The sequence below is a fragment of the Megascapheus bottae genome, chromosome 17, assembly GCF_031878675.1.
Source record: "Megascapheus bottae isolate mThoBot1 chromosome 17, mThoBot2.hap1, whole genome shotgun sequence".
NCBI lineage: Eukaryota > Metazoa > Chordata > Mammalia > Rodentia > Geomyidae > Megascapheus > Megascapheus bottae.
Genome location: NC_143525.1, coordinates 49,348,410 through 49,365,128, shown reverse-complemented (window position 1 = coordinate 49,365,128; position 16,719 = coordinate 49,348,410). Strand labels below are relative to the sequence as shown.

The window sequence follows — 16,719 nt, the reverse complement described above, 5'->3', positions numbered from 1 at the left end:
CTCGGAACTGTGGAGGCCATGGGGAAGAGGCTCTGGCTCAGAAGGGTGGCATACCCTCTAGAGGAGGGGCCAAGGCCAGGGCCCGAGGCCAGAGGCCCCTGGGCGTCCCGCCTGCCACACAGCTACTGAGCCAAGAGCACTCATTCCTGTTTTTCTCCCTAGCTTTTTCTTCTCTTGCATTTTTCATCTTTTCCCCTTTTCTGGCAAAGCTGGCAGGTGGGACGGGAAGCGCCTGTGGTGCCCGCTGGGGAGCGGCCCTGCGGTGGGCACGGGCAGAGCACCAGGCACTCCCCCGAGGGACACCACACACACAGCTGGTCCCAGGAGGCCCCTCGTGGCCTCAGGAACACACGGTGGGCTACAGGAAGTGTCCCCCTTGGGGAGGAGTGGCCCCAGAGAGCCCTGTCAACATCCCCAGGATGAGAAGGGGCTCACGCTGAGACTCCCTCCGCCATGAGGGGCCAGCGGAGTCCTGAGAAGTGGCCAGAGATGGCACAAAAGCTTACATGCCGGGAGCACTGTTGGACGATGGCCCCGACACCCCCCCCCCAGACTCCCACTACTACACGCTGCCCCTCCCCACTGCCACGACAACCAAGGCCCATGCTTCCCAAAGGAAACTTCTAGAAGGGGAAAAGAAAGCGGGATTTAGCCATTTCTTTTCTTTTTGTTTTTCCTTCTTTCCCTTTTTCTTTTTGCTTTTTCTCCTCCCCTACCCAAAGGCGGTACTGATTGGCTGTTTTTCATCTTTGATGTTGCAGGCTAGCCTCTGCCGAGGAGGGTACAGCCGGTTCACCCCCTACTAGCAAGAGACCCGCCCCTAACAGCATTCACACTACTGCCTATTCCAAACCACACCCTACAGCCCAAACACCAGGCCCAGCCACCGGGAGGACAGTGCACCCCTGACCCTCTGCGACTAAATCCATAGATTTTTTTTTACCTCCACCCCACCCCGACGCTGTTTGTGTCTTTGACTCTGGTTTTTCCTGTCTGTCTGAACGTTGCTTTCCTATCTTGACTGTGTTGATGTCTTCAGGTATGGTATACACACAGCGGGGCCAGGCTGGGAGGGCAGGACAGGCCCCTGGAGCTCCCCAGATGCCTGCCCAGCGGCCCAGGGCTCCCTCCCAGCCCCTGCTGGCCCAGCCACCTCAGTGCTCAGCGATTAAAGCAGGCAGCCAGGGTTCGGCTCTGGTCAGAGTGTTTCCTTTCCTGGACAGGCTCCTGTCTGCCCTTCTCCAGGAATCCCAGTAGCCACCTCAACCCTCCTAGCCCCTACTCAGCCAAAGCCGCTATTGCCGATTAAATTTTATTGACAATTTTTCCTGCCCTGATTGTCACAAACATGCTGCTTGATGTACAAACTGCGGTGGGGGGGGTCATGTGAGAATTGGGAGTGTGGAAGGCTGTGTCTCACCCCAGGTGCCTTTATACCAACGTCCCCTCTAGCAAATGGGAGTGAAGTGGTGGGGCCTTCCTCCGCCTCCCCAAAACTGAAGGGTGTGCCAGCTCTGTGGCCTCTGGAAGCCCGGCCAGCACTCCTTCACACAGCCCCAGAGGCAGAGGAAGCAGGAACTGGACAGCCAGGGGAGAGGCGGGGGCGAGGGCCAAGTCGGGGGAGGGCCAGGTCAGGCGATATCTGCCCCAAGTGTTGGGCCCAGAGCACACATGGGAGAGGAGCCACCCACTCTGGGGTGGGGGTGGGGGGGTCAGAGAGCAAGGCTGTCACACAGGGGTGTGCCCCCTCTCCTCTCAGCCTGAGCAGGCCCCGGCCCCTACTCACCATGCCCTGTCCACTGCCCTGTCTGGTCATCTGGCCACACCCCCCCGCCAGCATCAAGACTGTGGGTCTCCCTCCATGGTCGTGTCCAGCCCAGAAGAGGGCTTGGCTGGAGGCCTAGCTGCAGCAGATGGTGGGGTCCCAGAAGCCTGGGGCGGGGGCCTATGGTCATGCCAGCTCCCTCCCCCACCCTGCAGCTGCTCCTGAGACACTGCAAGTCCTGCCTTTCTGTTTCTTTGTAGTGAAACCTTCCACCGATTCCTTCTCGGACCATGAAGGGCAAAAACAAAACAAAACAAAAAAACAAAAACAAAAAAAATCACACACAAAAAAACAAAAAAACAAAACAAAAAAAAAGATGGTAAAGATCCAAGCAACAACAACAACAAAAATAACCAAACAAGAGGCATCCAACCGCCCGGCACCGGCCACACCGACAGACCGTGACCCGCAGGGGCGCGTGGAAGACACGCAGGGGACGGGCCTGGAAGCACGGCCGCCGAGGCTCCACTTTCTATCCAGTCTTCCTTCCCCTCCCACTCCCAGGACTCAGGGCCAGCAGCCCGGCTGAGCAGGAGGAAGGCGGAGCAGCCATGGCTCCTCATGCCCTGGAGGGATTGGGAGTGGGGAGGGGCCTTGACCCCAGGGCTCTGTCGTGCCCTTGGCCACCCAACCAGCAGCCCTGGGGTCCCCCAGTGCAAAGGGCTGATGCAGCTCCAGAATACCAGGCACCCTCTGCCCTGCGCCCCCTACGTGAGAGAGAGAAAGGAAGCCTGCCAAGTGGGACCCGCCATGCCACCTCCGTGGACCGGTGGACTTGTCTGTAGCCACCATCTTCCTTCCCAGAGGAGGCCCCGTGGAGCTGTGGGGCTGAAGGCCGGCCGGCCGCTGCCTGCTGGAAGCCGGCGGAGAGCAGAGTGGGCAGTGGACAGGCCGCACCCAGCAGGACCTCGAGGTCGGGAGTTGTGGTGCGGGGCTGTGGATGGCCACAGGAAGAGCAAAGGAGGGGGAGGGGAGGCCGGCTGTGCCCTGGACGGGTGTGGGAGTCCCACTGGTCAGTGGCTGGCCCCTAGGGCATGGGGAGAGCAGGGGCCCCAGCAAGGCAGGGGTGGCTGTAGCAAAAACTCCATGAAACCATGGGCTCCCGACACGGCTCTGCTGTCTCATGAACCTTCAAACTAAAAAAACACACCTCACTTTATATTCAGCATCAGCTACTGAAGCTCTCGAAATGGAACCCCCCTTTTCTACTCCCGGGTATACAGCCCCGCGCCTGCCTCCGGCTCTGTCCTCTGTACAGAGCCCCTCGCCTTCTGCTGTGGCAGACCCTGTTCCTGCAGCAGCGCAGACCCCTCGCCCGTCCCCACCCAGGACTGCAGCCGAGCCACAGGCTTCCTTTCTTACCATTCCGTATGCTTCCAAGGTGTGATCATTCAAATCCACAGTACTCTTATTATTAAGATTATTAATAAAGATTTCTTTCTTCAAGCCAGGAATGCTCTTTCCGATTTGACAGCTCCAGGCAGAGGGTTGGGCGCCCTGAGGCCCCAGGTAGGGCACACGGTCTGGGTGGGCAGCCCCGGGGTTCTGAGCCCCCACCCCTGGGAGGTGGATAAGGCTGCAGCTCAGAAGGGAGAGTGGCTGAGTTGGGGGGGGGAGGGGAGTGAGCTGAGCCCCAAGGAAAGTGGCAAGGACCCAAACTAAGCACCTAGGGACTGTGGGGTCAGGGGTGGGGCTGCTGGCCACAACTCACCAAGACTCAGGTTCTCATTTTCACCACGTTGGGTCATTTATTTCAGAGTAATCACACCCAGCAGAGGGGTGCAGGTTTAAACACTTGCAGATTCATTTCCCCCGCACAGGAGCCTGCACCTCCGGGACCAGGCCCTGCTCCGCCGCACGCCACGCTCTACTAGGCCCCTTTCCTTCTAACTGCTTGATCACCAGACTGTGAGGAAATAATTGCCACTATACACCTTCCCTCCTCTGCAGAAAGTATTTGGAACAAAGGAAGTGGGCACGAATGCCAGGCCCTGCCCCGGGCTCAGCCTGGGAGACTTGGTACCCTGGAGCAGGTTTGGCAGGAAAGCCAAAGCTTGGAAACAGCAGAGAAGTTGGCTTGTGTGGTGACTGCCACCAAAGAGCAGCCGCTGGCCACCCCAGGCCTGCAGGAGCTGGGGCCTGGCCCCCGCGGTCAGCAGCCGGCAGAGGCAGGCCTGCCCACTGTCGTGGGTTGTCCCCAACCCAGGTTACCAAGCTGGAAGAAAGCAGGGGATGGTAGGAGCTGAGCCCTGTGGAGAACCTGGGCTCCAGGCTGGGCACGAGGCTCTCTCAGGAAAACCCAGCCCACCCACCCCTGCACGCGGCTGTCCTAGCACCTGGCAGCCTGTCCCCTTCCTACAATGCTCCTTCCATGAACTAACCCCAGCAGGTGACTTCCGAATGGGGTCAGCACCCCTGGGGGCACAGGAAGTGGACTGGAGGGCTGAGCCTGTGTGACCCTGAGGCCAGACCCCACCCCAGCCTTTCGTCCTGCCCGAGATCACCTCAGACCCCAACTGGCACTAAGAGGGAAGGGGTGCTGGAGGCCCAGGGACCCACCGCAGGGGCTCCATACCACCCAGAGCTCGGCAGGGCCTCCTAGGGCAGGGGGAGGCAGGAGGAAGGGCTCCAGTAATCTCTGTGAGCCTGCGCAGAAGGTAAGCAGCGGAGGAGGGGAGGACGCCAAAGCCGCCAGGCACGGGCAGGCACACCCTGCACCAGGGAGCCAGGATGCCCCAGTCTGCTTAGCTGGGCTCCTGATCCCCTGGCTACCCTGGCGCTGTCCTTGTCCCTGAGGACTGCATCTGCTCAGTGTCCTCTGGCCTGCTTGGGAACGACTTGTTTCTAAATGTTCACTCTGTGAGACTAAAAGGCTTCGTCCAGTCCAGCACTAAGTGTCTTTCCTGGTACCCTCCAGGAAGCCCCTGCACGCCCTGTCCTTTCCCCTGGGAAGTGCACAACGTGGAAAAGGTGGGCAGCGGTCGCCTGTCACTCTAGAACGAGCACCATAAGCCCGCCTCCTATGACCCACACAGAAAGCCACCGGCAAGGCCTGGAGATTGGGTTTCTGGAGACCCAGCTCTAGCTGGCAGGGACCTTGCATGGCTGGGGTGGGGAGGCGCTATGCACTGAGGCCCCTGGCCTCGGGGGCAGAGTAGACCAGGGCGGCCCGACCCCATTCGGCCTGCGGCACCACAAAGCCTTCCCTGGGGACAGGCTCCACCACGAACTCCACCTGGCCATCCTGGCCAGGGCCTGCAGCCGCCACGGGCAAGTCCACCACCCGGTACTGGTTAGCAAAGGCCAGGCCCAGGAACATGGGCTTCTCTGGGCCGGGGGGACCCCTGTTGGGAGAAGCCCCTCTCATCCTCTGCCACCAGTGGACTCGGAAGCCCCGGACTTGGCGTAGGGGGTAGGACCAGTGCAGGGTGCAGCTGAGCCGGAGCCCAGCCAGGAGGCCCTCGGGGCCGGGGGCCAGGGGCAGCCAGCGGACCTGTGAGACGGTTACATCCTGCACCTGGGGCAGAGGGGCCAGCAGGCTGTCAGCATCGACCACCTGGCAGGAGAGAGAAGGCTCACACAGCTTGAGGGGTGGGGGGTGGGGTCTGGCCCTTACACCCCCTCCTCCCCATCCCGGGCCGGCCCACCCTCTCCAGCCTCCGCCTCCCTCCACGCAAGGATACACACCTGGATCTCCCCTAGGCGACAGGTGAAGCTCTCCTCCTCCTGGCCGCCCCGTGGTCGGGAGAAGCTCACAAAGAGGTCCTGCAGCAGGCATTGGCGCAGGCTCAGCACATAGCAGCTGGGGAGACACCAAGGCATGAGCATGCGCTCTGGGGGGGCCAGGCCAGGGCAGGCCCTCGCGTGCTCCTGGGAGTGGCTTGGGTTGGGCTTCCGTCTCAGAGCTGATCCAGACCTGGAAGGCTACAGCCTCTCCATGCCGTCCTTCTAGTACACCTCAAGCACCCCTACTGCGTGGCCCTCCTCTCCTGGGACCTGCCGGGGAGAGGGACTCACCGCTGGATCCAGCCCCCGCTGAGCGGCTGGCCACAGCGTCCCACCCATCTGGCCAGCTTGGTGGGGGGTACCCGGAGGGGCTGGGGGCTGTGTCTTGAGCCAGTCTCCGCTGAGGAAGAAACAGGTTTGAGAAAGGAGACTCTCAGGGGAATGCAGGGGAAGGAAGTGGGGAGAACCCCGCGTCCCGGTGGGAGCCTGGGCTGCCGATGCCTTGAGGACCGCCAGGAAGACAGAACAGGGTCTGGACTGGCCAGTCTCCCTCTCCCACCCACAGCCAGATGCCCAGTAGGGTCACGAGGCTGGCTGAGCAAGAAGTCCTCAAGCTGCCCCGACTCCATGGAAGGCAGGATTTGCCTGACCTATCCATGCCAGCTCCCCTCCTTCCCCATGGCCTGAACCCCCGGATTCTCCCTCCAGCCCCTCACCACTCAGCACAGAGATGTTGTCGATGGCACATCCGCCAGTGTCCCCCGTGGTAAGTTCCAGGGCTACCTTGACGTCTGAAGGCCCCTCGAGCTTATACACCAGGGACAGGAAAATCTTGGGTGGCACCGGGACCTGCAGGGAAAACAACCTGGAAAAGAAACACACACGTGGGCCTCGGCAGAGGAGGAGCTGCGCTGGTTCCACGGGGCTCCCAGCCTCCCGGCCAGGCCCCACACCCAGGCCTGGGCCGCCGGGGAGCCCACATTCCCAAACACGGCCCTGTCCCACGGGCTGACTCCTGGGGCTGAGGAGGGGACACCTCAGTCTACAAGGTGACAGCCCTAGACACGTGCTGCTCCACATCATGTGCCAGGAGCTGACACTGCCGCATGGACTCCTGGGCAGGGCTGGGGGTGCTTCATGGTTTGTGCATCTGTCCTCTGTCCTGGACCCCCTCCTGTCTCTGCCCCTGTCCTCCGTCCTCTGTCACTGTCACGGACTCCTCTGCACCACTGCCCACCACAGTGACGGCCAGAGGGCAGGAGAGCCCGGGGGCCACACACCCCGCCCGGTCACTCACCCACCTCACGGCCACGCCGCCAGCCTCGGGTGGGATGACCCCCCGGATGAGCAGGGAGCTGCCCCCGTGCCAGGCGTCGGCCAGGCAGCACTGCGTCGTCACCCAACCCTGGCTGTGCCCAGCCAGCTGGTGTTCACCAAAGAGGGGCTGCACCTCCTGGGCGCTTGGGTGGTACCAGGCGCCCACCCCCTGCTCCTGAGGGAAGGGGCGTATGGGAAGACAGAGGGGTGGGCCTCCTGCAGAGGCTCCAGAGCCAGAGCAGGTGCGCCCACCATGGCTCCCCCACAGCCCCTCTCACCCATCCAGCTGAAGCCAGAGGACCACACACCTTGCCATAGCAGACTCTCCTCTTCCCCAGGCCTAGGCAGAAGGAGGTGACAAAGGGCAGGGAACAGATGCTGTGTGTGGGAAGGTAGCGTTCCAGAAGGCCCCAAAATCTTCCAGAGACATGGGGGGGGGAAATACACTCAGTGAGTGACAGCACCCCTCAGACTCATGTTCACCACTCCAGGTTCCCCTCGCCCTCCAAGGCCACCAAGAGGCCAGAGACACAAGCGGCAGGGGCACCTGGGGCCCCCAGCCCTGCTCTCCCCGCCCACAGGCCTCCACCCTCCCGTGTATCACCACCCCATGGCCCACATTCCGGGAGGGGCCCTGCTCAGGGCAGAGCGGGAGCAGCTGCTGGACCCTGAGGACAGCACTGAGATGCCCCCCTCCTCCTTCAAAGCCAGGCAAAGGCCTAGGATGGTGGCCTCACTTGTCCTGATTCTGGAAGAAATCCCTCTTCTCCAGACACTCGTACACCCAGCCGGGGGCAAACAGAGCTGCGGAGAAGCCATGCTTCCGGATCCGTTCCAGAGACTAGGAGACACAAGTTGCAGAGAGGCCCAGAGTCCAGGCAGCCCAACGCAGCGCCTGCCGGTCTCTGGCAGCCGGGGAAAGCAGGGAGCTATCCACATTCCTCCTCCAGTCATTCTGCAGGCCAGACAGACAGGAAGGCTCTGGACAGCTCCCTGGGAGCAAGGCGGGGGAGGGGGGCGGTTCACCTCCTCCCTCACACACCTCACTGCTGCACTGGAGTCACAGAGGGCAAAGACCATCTCTAGTCACTGCTCTCCCTCACCAGCGGGCACATCCTTAAGACTAAGAGCCAGGGGCAGGGACAGGGTGGGGACAGGACAGGGGCAGGGCAGGGCAGGGACAGGAGGGGACAGGGCAGGGACAGGATGGGGGCAAGAGGGGATGGGGCAGGGGCAGAACCCATGGCTGACACAAGCCCCTGCTCTTTCTTCAGGCAGGTGGCTTGCACCGTCCTTCCTCGCTGCTGGACCAACAGGCCAGGGAACGCCCTCGCCCCCACAGGCTCCCATGAAGTCGCCTCCTTGGTCCTCAACCCTTGAGCTGCAGTGCTGCCCCTCTCCAGCCTTCCCTCGCTAGCCTGGGCTGGAGAGTGAGACAAGCAGCCTCTGCCATGAACACACAGAGCCCTGAAGAAATGGCTGGAAGCGAGGCCTAGTTAGGACACAGCTTGGACTCAGAGCGGGGCATGCAGCTCCTCTGCCCTCCACGCTGAGCAGAGCTCGAGGGGCAGTGGAAGGCCCGCCGGGAAAGGAGACCACCGAGGCCATGCAGCCACTGCCCCCGAGCTCTGCCCACAGCTGACACTCACCTTATCTGTGTCAAATCGGCCTCCAACCACGTTCCCCCTGGCGAACACATCCACGCCCACGTACACGTCGGCCAGGCGCTCCCCCACCAGTGCCAGCATCCGCTCCAGGTGCTCCTCTTGCCAGTTGTAGTTGGTGAAGAAGCCATCACAGGCATCGAAGAAGACCCTGGGGGTTGGCAGAGACCCACTGAGGCCCCGGGCCCGCAGGATGGGGCGGCTCATCACTGAGCAGTACAGACCAGGGCTGCCGGAGGCTGGAGCGTGGTTCTTCCAGAGCGCAGAGGCAGCGCGGAAGCTGAGCTGCAGCCCGAGGCACGGTGCTCATTTCTCTACCCCCGAGAGGAAAGCAGAAAGGCCAGACCTCCCCCCTCGCCCTCTGACTACCCGAAGCAGCCAGCACGGACTGTCCTGTGAGAGGGACTGGGCCGTCCGCTCAGCCGGCCCGAGCACTCACTGATTGTGCTCATTGAGCTCATCCTGCCATTTGAGCTGTCCGCTCCGCACCACGCTGTCATACCACAGCACCAGGCCCCCGGGGACCTGCCGATGGAGCTGGGAGGTCAGGTACTGGAGGAAAGGAGGCGTGTTCCCCACAGCGGCCGGCTGCAGGACCGGAAAGAGAATCAGGCCCTCAGCAAGGCGGGCATGTGAGCCAGGAGAAACCACCCAGAGTGCACAGGACACAAGACAAACCCCCACCAAAGCCCCGCCAATCCCACAGCCAGCAAGAGGAGGGGCAGCCAGAGCCTCTCCTGTCAGGCTGGAAAGAAAAGATTCAGCCCAGAAGTGAGGAAAAGAGAACATCAACTGCAAGTGGAGGAGGGCTGTGGAAAAGAAGCCACGCCAAGCCCAGAGCAGACGAAGGTGAGGAAAGAGCGGAGCAGGGAGAGTGGGGCCGAGCCAGCTCTGAGCAGAGGCCTGAGTGGGTGAGGGAGCTGGGCTTCAGAGTGTGCACAAGGGCTGCTCACACTCAGCGGGTTCTCAATGTTGATCAGCCAGCCATCAAAGCGAAAGAACTGAGCCATCTGAACCAGCTGGTCAGCCACGGCCTGGTAGGAGCGCGGGTCCCCGGCCAGGAAGGCTTCGCAGAGCCTCCCTCCCTCCTTCCACTCGGTGATGAAAGTCCCTGCGAGGCAGGAGAGGGCCAGGTGAGACAAGAGGCTTCCAGCCAGCGTGCTTCCTCCCCCTGCAGCGTCAGACTCATGTCAAGCTTTCCGATTCTTGGTCCCGCCTCAGTTGCCCAGGAGTGGGACATGCTGGGTGGCCCTGCAGTGGGTCCCATCAACTCAGTGGTGACTGTTGGGAATGTAGAGGGACTGACTGACCCGCGGTCGGCAGACTGATCCTCCACTCTCCAGCTAAGTGGCCAAGGGCCCTGAGCAGAACGCTGACTGTTGGGTTTGCTTACCTGTCTGACTGTGTGCGTGTGCATGTGTGTGTGTGAATGCGCATGAGCAGCCACTGAGACACAGCCCAGCCTCACAGCTTCCACCGTGAGTGACTGTGGCTTCTCTCCAGGAAGAGTGAGCTCATGTCCCACACCCTGCAGACAGCTCCGCACCAGGCGCTGCCCCCTCCCCTCCTCTCCCTGGAGGTCCTCAGGTGTGTGACAGCCTGGCTCTTACCCAGCACGCTGACGCCGTGTCTGTGGGCAGCATTGGTCCAGCCCACCGGAGGGATGGTGACCGTGTGATGGCTGAAGTACACGAAGATGTCGATGTACTGCCAGTGGTAGAAGGAATAGGGGGTCTCCACCTCGGCTCCCTGGATGAACCTGGGGGAGAGGCAGAGCGAGGACTCAGAGACCACAGGGGAAGAGGAGTTCCGGTCACGGGCAGGTGGAGCGGGAAGTAAGAACAAGCTGCTTCTCCTGCCTGGAGCGGTCAGGAGGGAGCGCCTTTCCTCTGGGCATTAGCACAGCCGCTGCTCCGCAGGAACTGAGCGTTCTGATCTCTCTGAGCTGGTGTGGGAGGAGGTAAAGGGGAAGAGACACCCAGACAAAGCCAGAGGCCAGTGGCTTCCTAGCTCACATCTTCCCCACCCCCACCAGATCGGAAGCTGAGGCAGCGGGACCAACCAGATGACTGGGCAGCTGAAGAAACAGACAACCCCGTCCCACCACGTCCCTAATAGACAAAGCCTGACTAGGCCTGAGGACCAAAACCGAGGCCCTGGCCCCGAGTCTTTCTACTGCACGGGGCCACCCCCAACCGCTCCCCACCACAGGACCCCCTGCGGTAAGACATGGTCTGTGTGCGCTCACCTGTCCTCCAGGTACCCGCCCATCATGTCGTGGCACAGCAGGGTCCGGGGCCTGGGGCTGCGCAGCGGGGGCTGGCGGTGCTGCAGAGGCTCCAGGGCCACGTTGAAGCTGTCCTCCATGAGGGGGGTCCAGGCCAGGAGCTCCTCCAAGGAGGACAAGTAAAAACTGATAGGCTTGGTGGTGTTCTTGTCATAATATCTATCTGGTCCAAGGAGGGAAAGGTGAGAAATCGCAGAATGGGGGACTTGTGGAACCACTGTGACAGTGATGGGGGGGGGTTGCTGGGGGCCACCCCAAGCAGGAGACTGAGAGTACCTGGTAATACCTGGTTATCTCACCTGGTAAAGGATCTGAGGAGAAACTGACCACTTCCCGAAAGACTGCTTCTGCTGCTGCCGCTTCTTCTTCCTGGTTTTCTTTAATTCTAAGCAAAGGAACTTGTATTCAATAAAAGGAAGCAAATGGCTAGGTGTCTCCTGGACAAGACATTAAGTCATAAAACAAGCCAGTGCTGGAGCTGGTACGGAACCTGAGAGCACAGCTGCTGACCCTTCAAGTCCCCTCTGTCAGGAACCCGGGCTCAGCTTCTCTCTGGGCACCACCACGACCATCAACAAACATCTTCCCCCCCTGAAGAGCCCAACCCCACACGGAAGACTCCAAACACTTCACGACTACATGAGCTTGGCTCAGTCAAGAGGCAAGGACTACCGACAAACAAGGTGTCAGGTTCTGAAAGAGCAGGGTATTTCATAAAACAGTGAGGAACTACTCAGTGTTTGTGGATGGATATACAGAAGGAAAGGGTACCTTTGGTACATTAGATCCAACAGGTTTAGATTTTGATTTGTTTTGAACTCAGGGCCTCACATTTGTGAGGCAGGGCTGTACTGCTGAGCCACACTTCCAACCTTTGTGCGTGTGTGTGTGTGTGTGTGTGTGCTGGTTATTTATTTTATATTACTGGGGTTTAAACTCAGGGCCTGTATCTCAGCCAGCTTGCTTGCTTCGTGGGTGCTCTATGGCTTGAGCCGCCCCTTCAGCCTGGCTTTTTGCTGGGTAACTAGAGACAGTATTCTGGATGTTTTCTACGGTGGTCTGGACCGGGCTCCTCCCGATCTCGGCATCTTCAGTCGCCAGGGTGGTAAGTATGAGCCACCAGCACCCAGCTGAACAGCAGTTTTTGCCGTTACTATTTTCCAAGTCGTGAGAAGAAAGCTGCCATGGGGACCAGAGAAATGGAAGCTGGCATTCCCGAAGCCTTCCACTGCCTGGGGCTGCTCCTTCCAACACCAGGCCTGCCCGCCGGGCGGGAGCCCAGCGCCGGGTCAGGACCCGGCCGGGCTGGGAGCTGGAGGAGGAGCGGGGGGCGTGGAGCGCTGCCCCGGGCAGAGCGGGCGCCGGGCCCGCTCCCGGCCGCTGACCCCCTTCCTGCTCGGCCAGATCCCACCGCGTCGCCGCCGGAGCCGCCTAGCCGGCCCGCTGCCTGGGGTTTGGCGGCGGCCAGTCGGCGCGCTTGACCTGGCCTCCGGGAGGCTGCGGGCCGGGGACTCCCGGGCGGACACGCGTCCCCGACGGCGAGGGAGCGGCGCCCGGCCCCGCGGCCAGCCCCTCGGGGGGGGCCGGGACCCCCGCCGCCCGACCCACCTGTGTCCCGGCCGCCGCCTCTTCGGCCGCCGCTCCGGCCCCTCCTGCGTCCCGCCCGCCGGGGTCGCCAGTCCCTGCCGTTGCCGCCGCGCAGCCGCCCGGGTCTGCACTGCCGGGGCCTCCATGACAGTCCCAGCCCGCCCGCCGCTCGGGGCTCCTCGTCTCCGGCTTCGAGAGCCAATTGCAGGCCTGGGCCCGCCCCCTGCCTCCGTCCTCGGCCAATAGGGAGTGCGCGGCGCAGTGGCCCGGCCCGGATTGGCCTCGTCCGGGTGCGGGACGAGCAGGACGGGACTTTATAGGGAGGCATTGTGGGGGCGGAGCCTGGGGGCGGGGCTTGGAGGAGAGCTCTGACTGGGCTCTGCAGGGAGGGGCGGGGCCGGGGCGCGGGGCGGGGCCGGGGCAGGGGGCGGGGCCGGGGCAGGGGGCGGAGCCTGGGTGGGTTCTGAGTCCAGCGTCCCTGGAGTTGTCTCCAAAGACCCCCAACTGCTTCCTCAAGCTCCATCCTCAACCAACTCTTTTTCTAGCAATTTGAAGTTCATCCCAGAGAGCCAAAACCACCTGCTTGGAGCTCTGTCAAGAAGTCAGTAGAAGCCAGCAAAGGGTGAAGTGAGACCACGACTGCCCAGGGGCTACCAGTGGGCAAGGGGAATGTCCACCCCTAACGTCCTCGGCGCCGTGGCCAGTTCTGTTCTTCCCAGGTGGACACCCACCTCCCACTTACACCTACTGAACGCCTCCTAACGACGCAGTTCAGAGGGGACACCCGTTCAGAAAGCCACTCCCAGACTGGCAATGCTCTGCCCTGCTAGCTCCCATTAAATGATCATTTTCAGGAAAAGCAAAACCCCTGCTTCTTGTTTTGATGTCGGTATCAACAAGTGCTAAGGATTGTGTTCTACTCTTAACAAGAGATTCAAGAAGAGCATCCGATCTTCAGATGGGGTATCTGGAGACAGACTGTCCTTCCATAGGGCAGCAGCCTCCAAACCTCTGCTGGACAAGACTTTTTGCATCTCCGAGCTCCTTACAACATAAGGGAAGACTAAGAAAAGCAGGAATGGATGGTGGCCAGACGCTCAGTGTGTGGCGCATGAGTAGTTTCTCGCTGACACCCATTGTTGCCACATGCCCACGCCTGTGAGCCACACCAAGTTCATCCCTAAATGTTCAGGGCACATGTGGGGCCAAGAGGTTCACATCTGCACCTCTGCAGCTCTGGGCACAGATGGAAGTCACAGAAAACATGACAGTCGGTGTCCTGAGTGACCAGGAGATGGGAACGTGAGAGAGGGTGGCCTCTCCTTCCCAATCCCAGCTCCCCTGTGCAGCCTGGAGTTTCTGGGCCGGGCCTCAGATGCTACCCAAGCCAAGTTAACTGGGCCTGTTGATTATTGTTGCAGACTTTGAGCTTTATGAGGCCCCACGCTTCCATAAATGCCAGGGGTAGGAGTAATGACCGAGGTCTTTTGAACATAGAGTCTGATTATGCTGCAGGCTGGGCAGTCAGGCAGGAAGGACGAGCCACTTGGGATGAGAAGAGAGTGATCCTTGGGGGGACGGAGCTGGCAGGAGATACCCCTTGGGGAGCTCTTTGCAGGCCTTTGAAGACAACTTTGAGAGGTTGGCGAGGTCAGCAGGCTCAGGCCCCTGTGCTCAGAGTACAAGAAAAGGCAGAATGGTTGTGAGGTCACCTGGCCAGGGCTTTATGAGCCCAGGCACGAGCGTCGTAACACAAAGCTTTCCGGTGATCCCAGTCTTGGTTGCTGAAGAGTAAGTCAAGAAGCTGGGCACCAGTGGGTCCTGCCCCTAATCCTAGCCACTCCAGAGGCTCAGAGCCACTCTGAGGATCAAAGTTCAAAGCCAGCCTGGCTAGAAAAGTCTTTGAGACTCAGCCAGCAAAAAGCCAGAAGTGGAGGTATGACTCAAATGATAGAGCACCAGCCTTGAGCAAAAAGCACAGGGACAGCACCCAAGCACTGAGTTCAAGCTCCAGTAGGACTACAAGTCTTGCATTCCCAGCACAGCCCCAAGAGCTGAGAGAAGCCATGAGAACAAGCGGCCATGACTTGCACTTGTCCGCTTTTCCCTCCAGGTCTCCCTGGCTGCCAGCAAGTGTGTGATGTGATGGTGGGGACGAGAACAACGATATCAGTCTATGAGACCAAGGAGCTTCCAGGGAGGGGGAGGGGGAGGGGGAGGGGGAGGGGGAGGGAGAGTTCAGCATTACACTGGGGTTGCTGAATCTTGGTTCCTCTGTGAGAGAAACAGACTGACTTGAGCTAATACTTCTTGGGTATTTATTTCAATAGTTTAATCTAACAAAAAATGAATGTAGGTAGACCCAGGTACGCCTTGCTCTACAATGGTGTTTCCTTCTGATAAACGCATTGCAGGTTGGAGATATTCTAAGTGGGTCATTGTGTCATCCAGCGCTGCTTTCAACAGCGCAGGCATGGTATGAGAAAGAAAGGTACAAAGACCGTCTCAGGAATCACAGGGAAACCAAGAGGCACTCATCTCAGATGACAAAAGCGCCTAGTTCATCTCCCAGGCAGATTTTACCATCCAGTATGATATAGTAGGGAAGGCAGTGAACTTTGTACATAGCTGGGATGAGTCAAGTAAGTTTCTTCTCTAACACAGCAGACATTCTTCTAGAAGAACATAAGCTCTTAAGCTAGCATCCTTGAGAAAACTAGTTGCTTTCTTACCTTGGTCTGAGAGAAGGGTTCAGGAGTCGAGCTGAGCACACACTCCTCAGCTAACCTTCTTGAGTCAACTATCTCTGTCTTCTTAGCGTGGTTTGGGAGGAGACTTGAGGATGGGGCCAGGGCCACTGTTCTCCTCTGCCTGCCCTGGCACTCTGCCCAAACGACCCCAACCATGTGGGCATCCCTGGCAGGGTGGCTTTGCTCGTAGCCAAGGGTGTCCAGCCTTGCTTAGGGAGATTAGCGATCCTGAACAGTGCGAGGTGGTGTTTATGCCTGGAATCCCAGATACATAGGAGGCTGAGATACAAGCCCTGTGGTTCAAAGCCAGCCCAGGCAGAAAAGACAATAAGACTTAGTCTTCAACTAACCAGTAAAAAGTCAGACAGGAGGCCTGGTTCAATTGGTAGCTCATCAATGCTGCAGCTGGGCCGTTATTTCCCCTGCCTGACACAACTGTCCCCAAGTCAAGGTCATGGGCCCGGAGCCCTCTGCTTTCAGCCCATGGCTGTCAGGTTTGTCTTTCTTCACATGACTTCTGGGAGGTAGGGCTTTGAATACACATATGCTTTGGGGTTACTGATCTATTCAGATTTTTCTTTCTTTCCGGGCCAACATTGCAAATAAATGTTTTCCTTGAAAAGTATCCCCTCCATCAAGGTTTCCAACTCTAGGGGTATTAAGTTGTTCCTAATTATATTTCCCAATCTCTTTATTTGAAACACCACCCTGTCTCCCCTGTGTACCCTCTGGCACTGATGCTGTTTGTGTCCCCTGCTTCTTTCTTGGTGTTTTTTGGTAAAGGTCTGTCAATGTCACAAGTCGTTTCAAAAACAAGCTCCTTATTTTGTTCTTTTTTGATTGTTTTTATTTCACTAGCTCCTGTTTTTGTTGTCTTTGGGTTTGCACTGCTGCCCTTTCTCTACTTTCTGGAAGGGGGAGTCTGGTTCACTTGGGGTCACTTGCTGGTGGGCTGGTTTTGTTGATTGGCGGTTGCTGTTGACTCTGTGTCTGAGGGGGCTCACATTCCTCCTCAGATTTTGCACTCAAGGTTGGCACTCTACAACTTGAGCCACAGCTCCATTTGTGGCTTTTGGTGATTAATTGGATGAAAGAGTTTTCTGCCCAGCTGGCCTTGGACCTCAGCCCTCAGATCTCAGCTTCTCAAATAGTGAGGGCTGCAGACATAAGCCTGGTGGTTTCCCCTTATTTGTACATTGATCTGGTAGCAGATCAATGGGGGGGGGGGGTGGAGAGAGTCCCCTTTTGTCCCTTTGAGAACGACTTCCACTCTCATCACTATTTACCACTAGAGGGTGGCTTTCAGATGTTTCTAGGTTCTTGGGCGTGAATGACGTCTAAGGCTAGATTGTTGCCCCAGTAAGCAAAAGACTGAGTCTAGGGCAGGATAGTAAAGCAGGATTTGTTAGGAGACTCACACCTCGTTCAGACACAGATTGACTCTAGGAAGCTGGGGAAAGGGAAGGGGGTATCCCACAAAAGCTGGGGCTGCCCTCTGCCAGCCTGAAGGTAGAGAGGAGACGTTGCACAGCTATTAAAATGACTCCTAGCTCAATTCACTGA

General features: G+C 59.3%; 2 protein-coding genes across 9 annotated transcripts in view; one reads left to right on the top strand and one right to left on the bottom strand.

The window, feature by feature from the left end:
* The window catches only part of Rbfox3 (RNA binding fox-1 homolog 3), a 139,200-nt gene extending 136,826 nt beyond the window's left edge, over window positions 1-2,374 (top strand). For 3 of the 8 annotated variants that reach the window (XM_090351315.1, XM_090351314.1, XM_090351320.1), the window contains exon 12: window positions 762-1,609. In XM_090351315.1, the coding sequence (XP_090207441.1) occupies window positions 762-806 (45 nt within the window). In that variant the 3' untranslated portion in view covers window positions 807-1,609. Of the gene's footprint in view, window positions 1-761; window positions 1,612-2,025 lie in introns of those variants that run through there. The other 5 variants (XM_090351317.1, XM_090351321.1, XM_090351319.1 and 2 more) reach the window with 3 other exon arrangements.
* A 1,181-nt stretch (window positions 2,375-3,555) lies between these two features.
* Engase (endo-beta-N-acetylglucosaminidase) lies at window positions 3,556-12,566 on the bottom strand. Its single transcript, XM_090351313.1, has 14 exons — window positions 12,428-12,566; window positions 11,119-11,204; window positions 10,781-10,982; window positions 10,143-10,291; window positions 9,486-9,643; window positions 8,972-9,120; window positions 8,518-8,683; window positions 7,606-7,709; window positions 7,177-7,285; window positions 6,853-7,043; window positions 6,268-6,416; window positions 5,843-5,951; window positions 5,513-5,627; window positions 3,556-5,381 (listed from the first exon to the last, which is right to left on the bottom strand). Exons 1-14 carry the CDS (start codon window positions 12,550-12,552, stop codon window positions 4,947-4,949), a joined length of 2,247 nt encoding a protein of 748 aa, XP_090207439.1. The 5' UTR covers window positions 12,553-12,566; the 3' UTR covers window positions 3,556-4,946.
* Between the last annotated feature and the right edge of the window lie 4,153 nt (window positions 12,567-16,719).